At 37.1% G+C, this 21,030-nt stretch overlaps 1 protein-coding gene and 1 long non-coding RNA gene across 2 annotated transcripts; one reads left to right on the top strand and one right to left on the bottom strand.

Annotated features, from left to right (window-relative positions):
- Positions 1–7,930: 7,930 nt before the first annotated feature.
- Positions 7,931–13,966, bottom strand: LOC122641720. The gene is made up of 3 exons (XR_006329949.1): positions 13,870–13,966; positions 10,681–10,684; positions 7,931–7,943 (listed from the first exon to the last, which is right to left on the bottom strand). It is a non-coding gene; the product is annotated as an uncharacterized LOC122641720 (long non-coding RNA).
- On the top strand, positions 9,771–17,902 carry LOC122641719 (ABC transporter C family member 3-like). The gene is made up of 9 exons (XM_043835010.1): positions 9,771–11,794; positions 12,324–12,410; positions 12,499–13,122; positions 13,217–13,381; positions 15,839–16,133; positions 16,245–16,453; positions 16,638–16,943; positions 17,366–17,429; positions 17,658–17,902. Exons 1-9 carry the CDS (start codon positions 9,881–9,883, stop codon positions 17,900–17,902), a joined length of 3,909 nt encoding a protein of 1,302 aa, XP_043690945.1. The 5' UTR covers positions 9,771–9,880.
- The last annotated feature ends 3,128 nt before the right edge of the window (positions 17,903–21,030 follow it).

The following is a 21,030-nucleotide window of genomic DNA, read 5'->3' as shown; positions in this document are numbered from 1 at the left end:
GATTTTTCTAACAAATAACCTTTCTACTAAGGCTTGAAATTGTGGAAAAATAACAAACACATTAGATTTGCGGATTAACGGATAAAACCATATGAATTTTGTATTGTCATCCACAAATATGACGTAGTAGCGGTGATTAAAAATAGACAGGGTGGGCGAAGGCCCCCAAACATCAGGAAAAATTAAATCCAAGGGAAACACACTTGTACTACTAGAAGAAGAAAGAGAAAGGCGACTGGCTTTGCCAAGCTGACAAGCCTTACACATGGAATGTAAACGAGTACTATGAAAATGTAAATTATTAATACAAAGCATATGCTTAAGAAGGCGTTCATGTGGATGCCCAAGACCATTATGCCAGAGATCAAGCGAACTACGAACAACAGAAAGCGCAGATGGGGAAAAGGATGAATGAAGTTCATAGAGGCCATCCTTACTCGGTCCGGAGAGCAGTGTTTCCTTGGTTACCTGATCCTTCACAAGAAAATGGGATGGGTGAAACTCAAAGAAAACATTATTGTCTTGAGAAAATTTTTGCACATATAAAAGGGATTTTGAGAGGGAGGGACATGCAAAATATTGTGTAAATAGAAAGAACGAGATGACAATGATGGAATGGAAGAAGAACCAATGTGAGAGATCTGTAAACCCTTACCATTACCCATATGCAATTGATCCGTACCAGTGTATTCATCATACTGAGAAAAGGCCTGAAGATCCGAAGTGACATGATGAGATGCACCAGTGTCAAGGTACCATGGTAAAGAGTTGTAGATGGGTGAGGGGTGGGTAAGAAGGGAGGGTTAGATTGAGGATAAGAGGGAAAATGGGATGTCAGGTTTGGGTAGGTATGGTGAGCCGATGGGGCTGTGTTGGGAAAAGGGTAGGGAGAAGTTGTAGGGAAGGCAGCCTGTGGGCGATAAAAGCACCTGTCTATGGAATGATTGGTGCGCCTGCAGATGGAGCACCAAAACCCGCCATACCCTGTAGGGGGACCATGGCCACGACCAGCACCACGGCCTCCACGGCCCCACCGGCCTCCACGACCACCACAGTTTGGTGGAGAGGAGCCGGAGGGACTGGAGGAAGAAGAACGTTGCACATTGTTTGCAGTCATTTGAGTTGCAGGGGCAGTAGCATCGGTGATTGCAAGTTTCTTCAAAGATGAGCCATGTAGGAATTCATAACTCAATAGCATAGCATGTAGATCATCATAACCGATTGGATCGGTTCTTGTAAGCAGTAAAGAGACCTTGGATTTAAATTCAGGCTTCAATCCACGGTAGACATGAAGGTTGAATGCTCCAAGATGTAGATAGTGACCCGCAACAGCGAGCTCATCGGCAATAGATTTGACACGCTGCAAGAAGAGGGACACAGATTCATCGGACTTCTGTTCAAGATCTGTCAAGGCCATATTCAGGGCCATCAGTCGGCTCTCAGATGGAGAGGAAAAAGCAGTTGTCAGGGTGGTCCAGATATCACGGCTGGTGTGTTTGCCAACAACTAGTGGAAAAACTTCTTCAGACAATGAAGAGACAAGTATACTGCGGATGAGAGAATCTTGACGACGCCATGCCGCAGCCTCAGTAGGATCGGTGGGACATGGAGTGGAACCATCAATATGTCCAAATAAATTCTACCCATCAAGGAACAGTTCAACTTGGGTTTGCCAAAAAATAAAGTTTTTAGATGTGAGTTTCAGAGAGATATAATGGTGAGCATGATTTAAAGAGGGAGGGGAGATGGAATTAGAGAGAGGAAGAGGGTTGGACGATTCATGTGTAGCAACAAAGTTGCTGCCATCGGCTGTAGAACTGTTACCTTCGGCCATGGCAAGAGGGAAGAGAAGAGAAAAAAATTAAAGCTTGCTCGGTTGAGCTTTTGTGGCTCTTGATACCATATTAGAGTGAATGTTATTCCATAATTCATTGATAGTCTCAAAAGGGATATATATACATGGCATACAATCAGGTTTAAACATGGTAACTCAATATTGGGTGATACAAGAATATTGAATGGAATATTGAGTGACTGAAATGGATGCCCAACCGATTGTGTTATCATAGGTGTCTTGATCCATATCACATGTGATAATAATCCGAGAAAGGTAGGTGTATCGGTTCTAGTGATCTTTCTCTCATTAAGAGCCGTCTATTATTGAGCCTAATTGATCCAAAAACATTGCAGAAAAAAAAGGTAGGCAAGTCATAATGTCATAATGCATGGAGTGCAAATACAATAAATCAGGCAGCACAGTGAAGGAGCAACACATGAGAAAAATATAACAGTAGCAATTCATATACACTGGTCTTATGGTGCAAACACCATTCAGTGATATGGACAGAAAAACAAAGGATCCATACAATTTATTCGAGAGAGAGAGGGAGAGAGGGAGAGAGGGAGAGAGAGGGGGGGGGGGGTGGGAGGGGAAGAGATGATAGAAAGGAACCAAAGCCATCACAACTCCAAATCATTCACAATACTAACTATGCATGCAGAAGTGACAAATGAGAAACGTTGAGATAAAGAAATTCTGAGTTCTGCCGTGGCACTCACAGCATGTACTAAGCTACCTTCTTCTCAAAGATGAGTCAAATAACACTTAAAGGATTCCCCAACTGAAAAGGACAGAAAACTCAGTTAGTGTTGAAATTAGTGCAAAAAATTGGAGTTGATGGAAGGCATTCTAATTTCTATGTGCTATTAACTATCCATTAAAGGTTATGGTTTTTAAGCCTAAACCAATACCAGCAAATTATTAAGTAAAGCTTAAATATGGGGTCGATAGGGACTAATTCATGTACAAACCCATAAGCAGATGGAGACATAGAGAATTGGTAAAGTAGGTAAATGCAAGTATGATAAAAAATTGAGAATTGAGACTGGTTGGCAATTTGTTAGGGCTTCGTTTGGATACACGATTTTCATTTAAGAGGACCCTAGCTTGCAACACCCAACAAATGGATGTAGACTTCAATTCTTTCACTGTTTTCCTTGGAGGGAGGGAGGGAGACTTGGCTTTAAGTATTTTTAAGGTTTAGACTTGATCAGTCAACCCAGCATGAAGGGAACAAGAAATACTAACACTGAAATAATGAGAGCTCATTAACATTACCGCAGTAGATTGAAACTAATAGAATCTAGAAAATGGCACAAAGAGACTCTAAATGCTATAAGCCAAATATTATCTCCAGTCACTTAAAAGTACCGGTGAAACAAGAGGGGAAGTGGTGAGGAGAGAACTAGCAGCCCTGTTCCCATACAAGGTGGCCTACATTCTCCAAGGAGTTAGGGTAATCACTTAAGTGAGAACAACATTGCCTTAATTACCATGTAAAAGATAATAGCTAAGATTTTGTCTAAATACAGTTACAGATTCTGGCAAAAGTCAAAATTGAACTACAATATAGGACTTCAATTCAAAGCTCTGGGATTGCTGGGCAAGAAGAAACAAAGCCAGCCTCTCCCTAAACCCCTTGTATTTCACTCTAATCTTCATTCAACTGTCTACAAGATGTACAACCATACTAAGTTTTCAGGAAAACCTAAGATTGAAAACATGTGGAACGAAAATGATTCAGGAATGAAAAAGTTCAACCTGATTAGCCTGATTAGCCTTGCCGTCCTCAAATCCCTTGAATAAGATGAGTAAATTCCTTGTACCAACAAGGAATAGCACCCTCATTAGGGTTTCAGGAACGAAAATGAGCCAAATCCGAGAGAGAGAGAGTAAAGGAGAGACGAAGAGGGGAGAGTCACATTACCTTTTGTCGACAGTTGCCTTTCGCCATTCGCTGTTCAACTAGTGGAGATGGAGGTGAGAGTTCCCTAGGGTTTGTTGTTGTTCAAGTAAAACAAACCAAAGGGGGGGGGGGGAGAGAAAGACCCTCTCTGTTATTCTCGATTTTGGTGTTCAAATTTTGAACATCGGGTTGGGTTTAATGGGATTTGGGCGGGTGAGGGAGGTTAATGTGAGGTCTAGATCAATTAATATAATGGTTCAAACAATATTATGTTGTTGGATTCAAACAGGGCCACGTGGAGCGATCGCAGAGGGGTGTTGGACGCTCCAGCTCCTGCCACTGTAAGACAAGAGCCAAGTCCCCTTCTACCCCCCCTTTTGTTATTCTCTAATTATTTATTTCTCTGTACCTCTTTCGTTGTTGTGATGTAACAAGATGTGAATCATCGCATCAAATCACTTGTGGGACTTACAAGTCTAGCAAGCGTAAAGATCAATTATTTTAGGGAATAAGAACTTTGTCGGGGAGTGTGGCCTGTGCTAGCACTCCTATGATTCTATCTCTCTCCTCCCCATATGAAAAGACACATGTGCTCCCTTGTAATGAAGATGAGAGAGATAGACACATGGGAATGCTGACGTAGGCCACACTCCCAGGCAGAAAAATGCTTTCCATTAATTTATTAACTTCACTCATCAAACTCAAGTAAAAAGTAGCAACAATCTCCGACCACAAAACCTAACCCAATTCGATATGATACGTGAAGAGTATGGTGTTAAATCACTAGGCATAAAAGATGAGTGTTGGGGGAGGATAAGGGTGTCAATTAGGCGGTTCGGTTTAGGGTTTTCGGTTTTCGGTGCAAGTTTCAGGGAAATCGAAACCGACCCAATAAGGACTTTTTGGTTTCGGCTCGGTTTCGGTTTGGGTTGGACTCGGGTTAGGTTCGGTTAAAAATTCCGGATATATGCTGGTTTTGAGTAGGGATTAGGTAGAGTTTTTAGGGTTTGTGGGTTGGTTTTAGTGTTCGGTTCGGTCCTATCGGGCAGGCCAATTAGTGGCCCATTGGTTTAGCCCGAACTGAGCCGAAACCAAATGCTGCTCTAACCCATCAAACAAAGCCGAATCGGGTCAGACCGATTTTACCGATTCAGTTTAGGTTTTGACATTGACCATATGGAATGCCACCTAACTGGCTAAGTGTGTACACGACCAGACAACAAACTCTTGCCCAAACTAAAAATACACCATTTTCAAAATTAATTAATTTCCAACTAGCGTCTTCATGTATGTGAATGATCTATTTTCTCTTACCAAAATATTCTCTTATCAAAAAATAAAATTGATCTATTTTCAGCAGTGTTTTAAGTTACCATGTATGTAAATTTCATTAGACATGGAGCGCAATCCGAACCTGCGTTCCAGAGGATGCGGACCTGCGACTTTCCTATTCCTAAGGAAGTTCGCTCGTTCTAGAGGATACGGACCGCCTCTTTCCTGTTTCTCAGGAACTTGGGAGTTATAAGGTCTGTTTCTCAGGAAGTTAGCAGTTATAAGGTCAAATAATGCACGCCCATTTCCTTCATAACTAAAAAATTGCTCCCTCTGCTCAGGAAGTTAGGAGTTATAAGGTGCAAGTTCTTTGAAGAGGTGCAGGAGAAAAATTGTTGGTTCATTGAAGAAATGCATGAAGGAGTTAAACATTCCTTATCCAGAAACATGAAATTCATCAAGGTGAACCTCTCTCTCTCTCAAAAGGACCCTTTACGGGATTCCTGTTTTCCTTCCATTCTGTTGAGCAGGTTTGAGGTTTTTAAACTCTGGTTAAACTAGGTGTAAGGTTTAAGACAAGGTTTGTGATCATAAATGAAACACGGCAGCTGGTTGAGGATAAAATGGGAACTTCATAGGAATGAAAGTGAAATCATGAATTAACAATCAACAATTGTAAAAAAATCCAATGAAGTTTCACCCCGATTCATTCCTATTCTATTATCTTTTTGTTTCCCTCGGACTTTTTTTATTTTTTATTTTTCATACATAGATTCCAAGAAGATTTGAACTCATGTCCGAGATGTTGGTGTTTGCCAACCAAGCTACCTTTGGGGTTCCCTCTGATTTCTTTGTAAAACTTTGTTTTAATTCATATTTTTCTGCCATGTGTCGTTTTTTTTCTTAATGAATAGGACAAGGAAGATACATTGGTATAAATTTATTTATTTATTTATTTTTTTTTTTTGATGAAAGATACATTGGTATAATTGATTAGAACTAAGTGAAAGGAAAGAATCGAGTGATATGATGGGGTTAACATCAAGATACCACCACCTTTTAGGTAAACAACAACTTGAACTTTAAAATGGAATCAATCTCCTACCTGTGCAAATCCATTTATTTAAATCGGAAGGAAAAAAAAACTCTATCTGGGAGTGTGGCCTATGCCAGCATTCCCATGAGTCTAACTCTCTCCTCCTCATATGAAAAGACATTTGCCTCTTAATTTGAGGAGGAGAGAGAGAGACACATGGGAGTGCTGACATAGGCCCCACTCCTGGACAGAATACATCGCAAAACAGAATAAGGTGAGATAAGATGTCCATCAAAATCAAAAGCTAAAGTTGGGTACCTCAAGCTGCCAGCCCATACTGATCTTGAAGCCAAACTACAGCAGCGCGAGGTAACGATTTTTTTTTTCTTTTTTTTTTTTTTTTTTTTTTTGGGAGGGGGGAATAAATCTGCATGCTAAGCAAAATGGTTGTCCTAAAAAAGGAGAAAAAAGAACATTCATAAGGGGCACATGTATTCAATACAGATAAAAAAAAAAAAAAACTCATGTGAGAGAAAAATCGCACTCTGATGTTGGAGGTTGGTTTTTTCTGTAAATCAAGTAGTAGGAGTAGTCCTATAAGAGAACAGTTTTTGGTTGGGATCCCCCTGAGGTTGCTTCCTTTGTTATTGTGCTGTATTTGGTTCTTTTTCTTTAATATATTTTTCAGTCACCCTAAACACATGAGTGAGTCACTTGGCCAATTAGTTGTAGGTCGTCCACCTATTTATGGGTCCAAAAAGATTTGTATGCATTTGAAATGAAAGTGGTGTCCATCACATACTATAAGAAGTTAGGAGAGCATGCCAAAACATATAAAGGCTCTATAACGAGGGAGATTGACTTTGAGTCATTAATGCCCAATGATTTCCCTTTCAATTTTGTGGAAATTAGAATTGTACATATGGAGAGAGAGAGAGAGAGAGAGAGATTACATTGTAAGTGGGAAGAGTCAGATGGATAAGTGAACTTAAGAAATTAGAGTGCTGCCTATTGTTTTTAATGGGAATATCTGAATGACATCTTTATAGGTGTATTTAGAACTTGACACTTTCTTTTAATTGCATCTTGTCTTATTTTCAAAATTTCTTTAAGTTAAAAGTATAAAAGAGTTTTCAAATATAATTTGAAAGTGATTTATCATTATGTCATTATCAAAATGTGTTACTATCATGCACATATTTCGAGTACACATGTGAAATGACAGTATTTACCCTCATTAAAAAAAATTATGTATAATAACAAAATAATAAAACAATAACTATAAATTATTTGACACCTTGACGGGTGTAAATAAAAAAACACTTTTTTAACCGACAAATACATGTGCAGCAGAGGTCCTCTTGCATAAAGTATAATTAGAATTTCAAGAATGGGGTTATTGTATATAATAAAGTATAACTTTACACTTTTCTAATAGTGTTTGTATTCGTTTGGGTATGCCTAGACGTTAATCCTATATCTTTTTTTTTTCCATTCATTTTTACTGATTTTTAGCAAAAAAAAAAAAATAAAAATGAAATGACGGATTGAATTGAGTCACTTAAATGAGTGAATTACTCAACCGGTGATTGATTTATAGATAAAATCCGGTTGAGTGTAGTTAGTTGCAGTGTTATGTCAATAGTGCCTCAAAAATGCAGTAACTCTAAGTACATAACAGATGTGTTAGTGTAAGTAGTAGTGCACAGGACTACATTTATAATAATAAGATATAATCAGGGGTTTATGGGTAATAAATCATTAGTCAGAGAGTTACTTGTAAGTACCGACTCCTTTTTGACTTTATTAATATATATATAGCTATGAGATAGACTGGGAATTTGAACCCTATCGATCTCCTCTTTTCTAGTTCACTTCTTCTTTTCTCTCTTTCTATCACAGTTTGGTAATTTGGTTATGTTACATGTTATTAGAGCGTTTTTAACAATAGTTCTCATTCTTATTCTTCTCTCTTCTCATTGATCTGCAGATTTTTCTTCTTTTTTCTTTTTTGTGATCTGATTGACTGGTAGAGGGCTTCTTCTTTATCGATTTCAATTCTGTTTTGCTGCAAACACGTTGGTTGCATGCTTGGTGATTGTAGGAGTTGTTTAAGTTGTATCCGTTGTTGCTTCAATCATCAGAAACAAGGGACTATGGTTCTGTTGCTAGTACTCTATTTTTTTTCCTATTTTATATTCCAAGCTGGGCATGGTGATCTATATGTACCAGATTCAGAGGGAGCGTTAATTTAGTTAGTTGTGCATAGTGGTATACTGGTATATTTGTAACTATTAGTTACATTCAGGGGGTTATATGTAATAAGTTTTAAATTATTTTAAAAATTCTTTTTTATCTTTGACTTCAATAATTTTTCGGAAAAGACATAGGGCAATCAAAAGAAGGTTACAATTTCTCATTTTACCACCTTGGTGACAACAAAGTGCACCCTAGATAAAATCAAGTTGAGTGTAATTGGTTGCAATGTTGTGTCACTAGGATTTTTTCCCCTTATATTCGATGATCTTCAAGTTTCCATCAATGAGTTGGCAAGGTTTCTTGCATACATGTTATTATATATCAACAATTGACGGTTCTATTCATAGGTTAATTATGTGACTGGTGTTGTTTTTACGGTTACATTATTTGGAACTTTGTATATGCATTTGGTATTTTAGAAGTTCAGTTTTTAATATATTTTTAGGGAGAAAGAAAGCTAACTAGGTGCGGACGATGCATTGCCCCTGTGCCCAGACAAAGGGGCATGTGAAATGACCATCATGGTCCCATGGAAAGGCGGAATTTTGCGTGCCCTATGTCTGGGTGCAGGGGCAGTGCACCACACACGCCTAGTTAGTGTTCTCTTTCCCTTGTTTTTATTGTGCTATAAAAATCTACTTATGAATCATTTGGTATTCTTATCATATGAAGTTCTTTGCCTCTCCTTGCCTCTTTCTCCATCATGTTAATTCTAAAATATTTATTGGTTTATTTTGTCTCATATTACTAACTTTTCCCCCTCTGTATTGATGTTTTTTAATTAAACATGGATTAAATCATATACAACTGCAACTTCTATTCTTTTATTTTTCTATGAAAATTTTACCAATTCTCTTACTCTTTATAAAACAATATTTATTCTCTCTATTCTTTAACAGGTTCAACTACATCTTAGGTGATATGGAGACTCCAATATTGATTTGTCTTTCTGGAAAACATAAGTTAGAAATTGTTGGTATTTAGACGCTAGACTTTCCACAACATTTTTGCAAATGGGCCTGCATCAATTCTTAATGTGGGAAAGCTGATAGTATCTGTATTGGACCTGCTCGAACTAAGCCACAAAATTACAAAAAGAAGAAAATTTGCAAATATGGATTCTTTTGTTGAAGGACCAAAGAATGATATGAATATCTCGGTATTCCTTTCGCAATCTTTTATAGCCATTTTCTTGCACTGGTTTTCTGCTTCTTCACACCTAATTTTGCTATTGATCTTAGCTATTTCCTGGGCTTGCAAGAGAAGCACAATGCCTATCCTTGAAAATTCAAAACCAATGTTAAAGAATACATACTTTTTATATTATTGGTCAGTCCTTATATCTTGCATGGGTTTGTCTTTCTGTCATCTTCTCCTATGCATGTTAAATTACCTTTCTGGGTATAGACATGGTTGGTTTGATCTAAAACTTGCTGCTCAAATTGATTTCACGTTTAGAGTACTCACTTGGTTTTTGATCTCTGCTTACTTGCACATCCAGTTTTCTCATTCAAGTGAGCACAAGTTCCCCATTCTAGTTAGGATTTGGTGGGCCTTTTATTTCCTAATGTCTTGTTCCTATCTTGTTATACATCTTGTATTGTATTGGAAACATTGGTCATTACCACTGATGTTATGGATCTCCGATGTTGTATCCATTATTGTTGGTTTATCCTTTTGTTATGCTGGGTTGTTTGAAAAGGGTCGAGAAGATGAAGATTCCCATCTTTCGGAGCCTCTTTTCAATAACCGGAACACTAATGACAATGGACAAAGATCACGTATCGGTGTAGAGAGGCCAACTTCTTATGAAAATGCTAATCTTCTTAGTATTTTTACTTTCTCTTGGATGGGCCCATTGGTTTCTCTCGGATATAAAAAAACATTGGACCTTGAAGATGTTCCTGAGCTTGCCAATTGTGATAGTGCCAATATGATTTTTGCTCATTTTAGAAATAAACTTGAATCTGATGGCAATGGTTGTCAAGTAAGCACACTCAAGCTGGTGAAGGCATTGATTCTCCTAACATGGAAAGAAATTTTATGGACAGCATTATTGTCCATTGTATGCATATTGGCTTCCTATGTTGGACCATATCTTATTGATGCCTTTGTTCAGTATCTCAATAGCCCACACCAACTACAACATAAAGGCTATGTGCTAGTGTTTATTTTCTTTCTTTCAAAGCTCATAGGGTGCCTCTCGAAGAGGCACTTATTTTTTCAATTGAGAAAGATGGCAAATAGGGTTCGTTCTGCCTTGTTTGTAATAATCTATAAGAAGAGTCTCAAGCTTTCAAACCGTTCAAAGCAAGGGCACACTAGTGGGGAGAATATTAATTTGATGAATGTTGATGTTGAGAGGACTGGCCTCTTCAGTTGGTACTTGCACGAGATTTGGAGGGTACCTCTTCAAGTTGTTCTAGCATTGTTGATCTTGTACAAGAGCCTTGGGCTTGCTTCACTTGTAGCTCTTGTTGCCACGATGATTTTGATGTTAGCAAATCTTCCTCTTGGAAAACTACAAGAGAAAATTCAGGGAAAATTTATGGATTCAAAGGATCGAAGGATGAAGTTGACATCTGAGGCTCTGAGGAATATGAGGATTCTTAAGCTCCAGGGCTGGGAGATGAAGTTTTTGGCCAAGATTATTGATCTCAGGAACTTTGAATCAAGATGGTTAAAAAAGTTACTTTATACATCAGTTATAACTGGCTATGTCTACTTGTCTGCTCCCTTGTTTGTATCCATGATTACTTTTGGGTTTTGTGTGCTTATGAGAATTCCGTTAGAGTCCGGGCAGATTCTATCTGCACTTGCAACATTTGAGATATTACAAGAGCCCATTTATAATGTCCCAGGAACAATCTCTATGGTAGTTCAAATTAAAGTTTCTCTTGACAGGATAGCCTCATTCCTCAGCCTTGATGATCTTAATACAGATATAGTACAAAAGCTTTTAAGAGATACTACAGAGGTTGCAATTGAGATAGTCAAAGGGAATTTCTCTTGGGACATTCATTCCCCTAATCTCACATTAAAAGATATTAATTTCCGAGTGTACCATGGTATGAGAGTTGCTGTTTGTGGTTCTGTTGGGTCAGGCAAGTCAAGCCTACTTTCATGCATATTAGGGGAAGTGCCAAAGGTATCTGGAGCCATTAAGTTGAATGGAACAATGGCTTATGTTGCGCAATCACCTTGGATACAAAGTGGTAAGATAGTAGATAATATATTGTTTGGAAAAGAGATGGACACAGAAAGGTACGAGATGGTCATTGAAGCATGTTCATTAAAGAAAGACCTAGAATTGTTTGCTTTTGGGGACCAGACTGTCATAGGGGAGAGGGGGATCAACCTGAGTGGTGGGCAGAAGCAAAGAATCCAGATCGCACGTGCATTGTATCATGATGCTGATATTTATCTACTTGATGATCCTTTTAGTGCCGTAGATGCTTACACAGGAACTCATCTTTTCAAGGTAGTTGCTTTTTGAACTCTACTTCTAAAGTTTTCCATGATGAAATTTACTTGAAACTATACATCTCATTGCTCACATCACAATTCTATTCAGTAGAAACTAAGGTTGATCAAAAAATTAATATAAAAAGATTGAAATCATGTTTATCTAAACAAATAAAATATACAGATACATGATAGTGAGTAATGCATGTTCGTACAAAAAATCCTATGTTTGATGTAACTTTAATTTCATTATGAAAACTAATTTATATTATATGCATATCTATTTGGACCAAGTGGTGCAATGGTAAGGTTGCTCAATTGTGACCAAGTGGTCACCGGTTCGAGTCTACAAACAGCCTCTTGCAAAAGCAGGGGTAAGGCTGCATACATTATTACCCTCTCTAGACCCCGCAGTGTCGAGAGCCTTGTGCACTTGCTATGCCTTTTTTTTTTTTTTAATTTATTTGGATTTTTAAGTAACTAGAAATTCTTCTGTTTTTTTTTTTTTGAGTGTTTAAATGTGAACATTTGAACTTTTGTGGCAGGAGTGTTTGATGGGAATTCTGAGTTCAAAAACAGTAATTTATGTTACTCATCAAGTAGAGTTTTTTCCTTCTGCTGATCTTATCCTGGTGAGAATATTCAATCTTTCTTTTCCAACTTCAAGTCCCTCAACTTAGTTTGAGAGTGATTATTTACCTTTTTTTTTTTTTTTGTTAGGTTATGAGAGATGGAAGGATTACTCAAGCAGGAAAGTACAAAGAAATTCTTTGTTCAGAAACTGATTTTATAGAGTTAGTGGGTGCACATAAGAAAGCTTTAGAAGAAATTCATTCTATCGAACATGGGACTGCTTTGGATAATTTAATCAATGGTGAGAAAAATGATAATATGTTATGTAGCGAGAAGTCGATTCAAGATGAGGAAAGGGAATACAAAGAGCCAAAAAAGCAACTTGTACAAGAAGAAAAGAGAGAAAAGGGTGGAGTTAGTCTTTCAGTCTACTGGAAATATTTTACCGCTGCATATAAAGGGGTTTTTGTACCATTGATATTGATGGCACAAATTCTTTTTCAGTTTCTCCTAATACTCAGTAGTTACTGGATGGTGTTGGCTACTCCTATTTCAAAGGATATTAAACCTTATATTAGAGGATCTACTCTCATAATTGTTTATGTTGCTTTGACCCTTGGAAGCTCCCTTTGTGTACTTATAAGGTCCATATTCATTGTAACTATTGGATACAAGACAGCCACTTTGCTCTTTGTCAAAATGCATTTGTGCATTTTTCGTGCTCCCCTATCATTTTTTGATTCTACTCCAAGTGGAAGGATTTTAAATCGGGTTAGTAAATATGCTTAATTACTCATGCGATTCAGTTTTTGTTTAATTACTGTATGAATATAATTTTAAACTTTAACTCTATTTTTGCTTACAGGCATCCATAGATCAAAGTGCAGTTGATACTTCTATTCCACATAATATCGAAGAACTTCTTATCTCAGTCATAGGATTATTGGGAACTATTACAGTAATGTCACAGGTTGCATGGCAAATGTTAATTGTTTTTATTCCGACAACTATAGCATGCATTTGGTACCAGGTAATTCTATAGTCACTTCCACTTCTCATGATTAAAATTTCATATCAAGCTCAACCTTATTTTCCCCATGGCTAATTAATAGACCATAATACAAGTTATTTCAAGCTTAGTTTGATAAATGAATTCTATGTTTTCTTTGTTCACAATAAAATTGATTTAGTGGTGAATTCATTTATGTTTGATTGTGAATGTGGTGATCGATTTAAAGCTTAATACTCCTTGAACTAAAAAGAATATATGCTAGAAATCTATTGTTTTATATCACATATTTTCATATAAATTAATGCAAATATGTACTCTTTCGCTGATCATAACTATTTGAGAAAATGACAAAAAAGGTCAATTTTATCAAAGTGCAAAGTGAACCTAAAGTAACATAGCTACGCTTTTATGCACATAAAATAATTTAGATCTGTATGGATAAAGAGATAGTTAATATGGAATAGTAGCACTGTTGGAAACTTCATGAACATAAGATAATAATTAACAAAATGACTTTCTTATTGACACTCCTTAAGATGTCAAATAACTTTGTAACCTTATATTTTTACCCTTTTAATATAATACACTTCTTCTTTTCCTGAGGGTAAAATATTGTCATTTCATACGTGCACTGGAAGCGCAAGCGAGACAATGACATCCATAAAATAACATAATGGTATGTACACTTTCAAATTATTTTGGCAAACATTTTTTTACTCTTGCCTTTAAAAACTTTTAAGAATATTTTTTTGGTTAAATATCAACATGATTATATTATACGGAAAAAAAATTTACAAGGTTAACGTTGAGGCATTCCTGGATGAAAATACAAAAACTGATTTGAGCCACTTCTCCACCTTCGACATGACCATCAACAGAGACACCCACTCAGACAAATATAATAGAATAAAAATGAGCACTAAGCTCACTCAACAAAAACGGTTGTAAAAATGGTTTAGTCAGTTCCACATGACATCTGAGGAAATGAAGGAAGGATGATGCACCCATTCCGTCGTACATCTGATTGTTACCATCGTTTTAGCAAGTGAGTCCACAAATACATTAGCCTCTTTGAAGGTATGGGTGATTTTCCATTCAATGCATTAGAGGAAAGTGTGGAAATGACGCCAATGGTTGAGGAGGTACCAAGAAATAGAACGATGTAGAATTCATTGGAAGATGGAAGGGGATCTCCAACACGAACTCATGGATACTTCTCATAAAATTAGAATCAACATCTGGGAGGGATCATGCCCTTTGAACAATGAAATCTTTAATCTTGGCCATAAAAGGGGATTAAAGAGCCCTATCAAAGGGGCAAACATCAAAGATAGAGAAATCTCCAAGGCATCAGTCTTTCCAGAAGATTATTTTGGCATCATCACTAATCACCCATCTTTCATTAGATGTAATCATATTTAAAATTTTTTATCTCCCGGTGATATAGATTAAGAGGACACAAAGCTTTGATATAGCCATCTAATTTTCAAATATTTTCCTCTCATAAAATAGTCAAAAGCTGAATCATCATTCTTAATTGCCCAACATAACTTTGATAGAAAAGCTAGGTTAAGGTCTTTGAGCTGACGGATACCCAAACCACCTTTTGCCCTTGGATGACACATGAAATAAGATAAGGGGTAATCAAAAAAAGGTTATACGATCTAAATACATCTATAAAAGTATCATTTAGATGGTCCAATTAACAAACTTAACAAAATAATAAAATAATAAATAATTTCTCATTTTTACACGATAATATCCCAGTTAATAATGTTGAAAATAATTATTAATATTTACATATTAAGAATCAAAGGAAAGAGTCCATTGCAAAGCCGTATCTTAGTGGTCCAACAATTTTAAGTCATGTGCAATATTGTTTTAATGAGACTGACCACGGGACAATTGTTCTCCATTTGAATTAGTACTGTGTCAAGTTTTGGAGCCAATCTCCATTGCCCATCATGTTTGAAATCTACCCATGTCTTTCAAATGGTTGAATTAAAGTTGCTTAAAATTAAGAAAGTTGAATTTTTCAACCAATCAAGACTCAAATTTGATAGATAAAGGTGGTGGTTTGGAAAACACACATTGCGCCCAATGGAATTAACATGTGGCAGTTATTAGAGCATTCAAGAAAAGCCTATCTAGCTGGACGACCTTTGTGAGCTATGCTTTATGCTAAGAATGCAAAAGATTTGTACTTTTCCTAAGTGAAGTATGTAGGCCGCACTGCACTGCATTTTTGTGCTAAGCTATACATTCATGTGCTTACAGCGATAGTGGATAAGATCATACTATCTGCTCCATCATTAGAAAATTCAGATTTGACAAAAATTGGATATGGACACATTAGGTTATTTTATAAATTAAGCATCTATCATTCTCATACTAACTAAACATTCATTAATATATAAACACACACACACACACATTGTATCTAATTTTCTTTTTCTCATGAACCTTGTCTTGTAGCAATATTACATAACTACAGCACGAGAACTAACACGACTGACTGGAGTATGTCAAGCTCCAATTATACAACATTTTGTGGAATCTAGTTTAGGCTCAACCACAATCAGGTGCTTTGATCAAGAAGAGAGGTTTATGAACACAAATATCAAGTTGGTGGATAGGTATATCCGGCCCAAATTTCATTTCTCTGGCGCATTAGAGTGGTTATGCTTCCGCATGGATTTATTGACATCCATCACATATGCCATCTTTTTGGTTTTCTTGATCTCAGTGTCAAAGGGAGTACTTAGTCCTGGTAAAATTTTGAGCTTTTGATCTTGAAAAGATTATCCTTTAGGACAACCATGATTGATTACCCAATGAAATGATGATTTTGAATTATTTTGTTTTAATTTCTCTCTTGAAGGTGTTGTGGGTTTAGCAGTCACATATGGGCTTGGTTTTAGTATGTATGGAGTCGTATGGGATCTTTGCGGTCTTGAGAATAAAATTATATCCGTTGAAAGAATACTTCAGTATGTCTACATCCCTAGTGAACCCCCTCTGGTGGTAGAAGAAAATAGACCAGGTTATGATTGGCCATCAGAAGGAAAAGTTGATATTGTTGATCTGCAGGTAATCCCCAATTTAAATCCCTTAAGTCTTTATTTTCTTATTTTTTCCCCTTGTTTATGGAATAGACTTACTTTTTCGTCATTTATGGAATAGATCCTTTGAAGCTTATTGTTGTTGGATAGTTATTATTGTGATTATAGAATTCTTCTAAACTTTATGATTTGATTATTTAATATGTATATAGGTTCGGTATGCCCCACATCTTCCACTTGTCTTGCGAGGTCTCACATGCACTTTCCCTGGAGGGATTAAGATTGGCATTGTTGGGCGAACGGGAAGTGGTAAATCAACTCTCGTACAAGCTCTCTTCCGCATGCTTGAACCTACAGCCGGTCAGATTTGGATAGATGGTATCAATATTTCCAAGATTGGCCTTCATGATTTGCGGTCACGATTGAGCATCATCCCACAAGACCCAACAATGTTCGAGGGGACTCTAAGGAGCAATCTTGACCCGCTTGAAGAGTACACTGATGAACAGATCTGGGAGGTGGGTTTTCTTTCATTTGATAAATACTTTATTAGTGATAAAGATATGATGGCCATGTCTTCTTCTTACTGATGATTCACACAATAAACAAATAGACAACAATTAACCGATTAGTTTATGAACTCCTTTCTCATGATCGTCTTCTTTTTATTTTTTGTTCAATTTTTGAAATTCTTTTTATAGAGATATTGGAATCATTTCATTGAATGCATCGGATCATCTTTGGGCTAAGCCTGACATAAGAAAACTCTCTTGAGAACTATGAAGTGTACTATTTTCATTGTTTTTGTTTTCCATTTCCACTAGGCACCCCCTTCTTGGCTCATTTCATCTTTTTAGTAGATCATATTTAATTATCAATTCTATGTCATTTTAAATAATCAAGCGAGGTGGTAAGTTGACATTTTCTTTTGTTTTGTTAGGCTTTAGATAGATGCCACCTAGTTGATGAAGTTAAAAGGAAGGAAGGGAAGCTTGATTCTGCAGGTTGGTTCCATCATATATTCACTCCATACCAAAGTTTCTCAACATCGATTTATCCATGCCCTAGTGTACAATCCTTCCAAAATTCTTATTGTATAATATATATCTAACTTCTTGTGCAAAACTCAACCTCCAAGCCCCCAACCCTTTTCCAAAAAAATTAAGGAAAGAAAATTTATTGAAAATAAGATCCTGGATAGCTAACCTATTCTCAAATGGTGGCTGTCACAGTGACTGAGAATGGAGAGAACTGGAGCATGGGTCAAAGGCAACTAGTTTGTCTAGGACGGGTATTACTCAAGGGAAGCAAAGTCTTAGTACTCGATGAAGCTACTGCATCAGTGGATACTGCAACTGACTATCAAATTCAGCAAACTCTTAGACAACACTTCTCAGGGTCTACTGTCATTACAATCGCACATAGGATTACATCAATTCTTGATGTTGACATGGTCCTCCTTCTCGATAATGGTTAGTAGCTAATAATTAGTATACCACAATATAATGGGTTTCGTTAAGTTTGATAATACGTCTTCAAATTATTTTCTGGTGCTTGTCTAATCAAATTGACATGTTTCCTTGTCTTAAGCAGGAATTGTATTGGAATATGATTCCCCAATCAAATTGCTAGAGAACCAATCCTCATCATTTGCAAAGCTTGTTAAGGAGTATATTCGTAGATGTAGTTCCTAATTTTTTAATTTTAATTAATTGAGTTTTGAATTAATGTTCATATACAACAACAAGAAAGTCCTATAACAATGTTTTTTCCATAGAAATAGGTCAAAAAATCTGCAACAATAGTCTATAGTAACTGATTAATTGTGGTCTTCTATCCACAATTATGAATGCCGTCACTACGCCTATGGCGGGGGATTGCCTATCGCAGAAAAATGGTACTCTATAGCTACGGATTTTGTGCAAAAAAGATTTGTAGTTACAGTTTTGTAGTTTTGGATTTTTAATGCAGCAAAATCTATAGCTGCAGATTTTTTATTATGAAAACGTGTTGCGGATTTATGTGTCGCAAATAATATAACTACATTTATTAATTGTGGATTTATTATTATGAAACTTGTAGCTGTGAATTTTTATGTATCAAAGTCTGCGGATTTAAGTTGTAGATTTTTTATTTATGAAGCCTAGAGTTGCGAATTTTTGTTAGGGAAGCATATAGCTACAAATAAAAACTTATAGCTGCGGATTTTTTGTACAGTAATAATATATAACAAAAATTTTTTCAATTGTGTATATATTTTTGTACATTTGTACTTGTTTCTTGAACCCACATATCCATTCAATACATTTACATCTAAAACAAAAATCCATTCAATATACAATACTTTTTCTTTTGCTAAAGATCATATTGTATTAAAAAATGAAAAAGAAAATACACAAAGTTAGCTCAGGCATACCCAAGCAAGCACAGTTACAAAAAATGGAAACTGAATCCCACCTTCGACATGACCATCAACAAGGACAAATCCCATAGAAAATAAGCAATAAAGCTACCGGAATCTATATCTGGGAATCCCCAGAATATGTCCTCCTTTATTGAAAAAGGAAAATCACTAACTAAAGTGGAATTCCCAGACTTGATAGTTTCCTTTGCGAGGTAATTTGTGACTAGATTAGACTCCCTATAATAGTGAAAAATCTTTCGTCGAATTGACAACAAATAAGATTGTAGAGAGGACCAATCTTGCCAAGAGAACCCGGGAGAGCGACCAGACTGGGTTAAGGTAACCACTTCTGCTGAGTCACATTCAATCCAAAGGTTTCCAATTTCCAACTCATTGGCTTTATGTAAACCATGCATGAGAGTTGCAAATTCAGCCTTAAAATTAGTCTTGGTACCAAGGAAGAGTTGAAAAGAGCTGATTATACTTTCCAAATGATTTCTGAAAATGCCACTCATCCTAACTTTACTTGGGTTACCTATATGGAGAAGTCATCTATATTTAATTTGATACAATTATCTATTGGTTTGCACCAAAGAGTTTCTAAGATTAGACTCGTTACTAATGGTACTTTTACCACAACACTCCCTCGATATACACGGTACTAATGACATTCTTAACACAACCTATTGTCCACTACACTAAACGCAATAAAAACAATGCCGTCTATGCACTGACAACAAGTTGATATAGATGCACAATACTCATTGCCACACACATATAGATGATGCACAGTCTCAAGCACAAACCCTAAATCCAACATACTTTCGATAATGACAATGGGCATACACAAACTGGCTGGGGTAATCCCATTTTATCAGCCCCATACACGGATACTCAAAAGTATCACACGGTCATGTGCACATCCACCCAACTACCACAAAGTGGCTAGATCTACCAGACTTTGCACACCCATCCTACAATATACATAGTACTCTAATCTCCACAATCACAATAGCACATCCACAACACACAATATACATAGTTCGACAAGTTTTCTACATCTATAGAGCAATACTCTCCTAAGGTTTCATGTTATACCCGCACCCATGAACCTAATATTTTTCTTGTTATCCTTATGACGTGTAGAGGGTGCTGCTATATATGCCTGTGAACTGTTCACGATGATAGTCAAACCAAGTTACAAGATTGTTGACTTCGACATGGGTTTGCCAATCCATGAAAGGTTCCTCAACCAGGAGTGGGGGAAATTCGTCGATGGTGACTTCGTCGACTACCCTCCAAGTACCAGTCCTAAGAGCGAGGAGTATCGGATGGCACACCCCGTGTCACCCCACTTAGATACTTCACTTAGTAATGAACTTGGCATCGCGGTGGGAAAGCTCTTTAGGATCACGGAGGTTACACCATGATGAGCAAAGGGTAAGTTATTGACCTGATTTTGTCGTATTCCTACTACTCTCTCAAAGCCCTTGAGGTGTGGTACAAAAACCCTGACCTCTTAAGGTGGGAACTACCTTCCTGCTAGGATCGGATGCAAGGTTACTGGTTGCATCCGACCCTGCATCCGATGCTGCTAACAAAGACTCTTTTGGGTGAGACCCTGTGTGGGGCTCACATGCCCTGTGTCTAGGGTGTTGTCGGTGCCCTATCATAGTTGACCCCCTACCCTTACCCCCCTTTTTATTTTGGTGACCTATTGAATGGACCTATAGGGCCTAAGTTAGGCTTTTAAAGTTAGTGTAATGTGGACAATTAAATGACCCTACCTAAACAAACCTTAGGTATACACTTAAGAGGCCTTGTCCAAACAGGCCCTAATAAGGGTGTTTGCTATAAGTGAGGTAGGTAGGACTATTCATTAGTCTTAGCTCATTTCTTACCTAACTTAATCGTGCAAGGAGAAGGGAGTTATGAGGAAAGAGGGTTAGCAAGGAGAAGAAGGAAGTGAAGAAGAGGGGATCGATTGCTTGGACTTGAATCTTTAAAGAGGGCACCTCTTGTGTACCTTAAATCAAGTAGGCCAAGTGCTCTCACTCTTCTCCCCCTTTCTTGTTTTGAGCTTGGATGGCCCTTTGGATTGCAGCCCTAAGCTTGGATTTTCCTCTTGGAACCCAAATGGTTGGCTTGAGCTGTGTTTGGTGTCCTCTTGTTAGGATGTTGTCCTATTTCTTTACACCTTT

The sequence above is a fragment of the Telopea speciosissima genome, chromosome 10, assembly GCF_018873765.1.
Source record: "Telopea speciosissima isolate NSW1024214 ecotype Mountain lineage chromosome 10, Tspe_v1, whole genome shotgun sequence".
Taxonomy (NCBI): domain Eukaryota; kingdom Viridiplantae; phylum Streptophyta; class Magnoliopsida; order Proteales; family Proteaceae; genus Telopea; species Telopea speciosissima.
The sequence above is the reverse complement of the archived record's forward strand: the minus strand, read 5'-3'. Positions and strand labels throughout refer to the sequence as shown.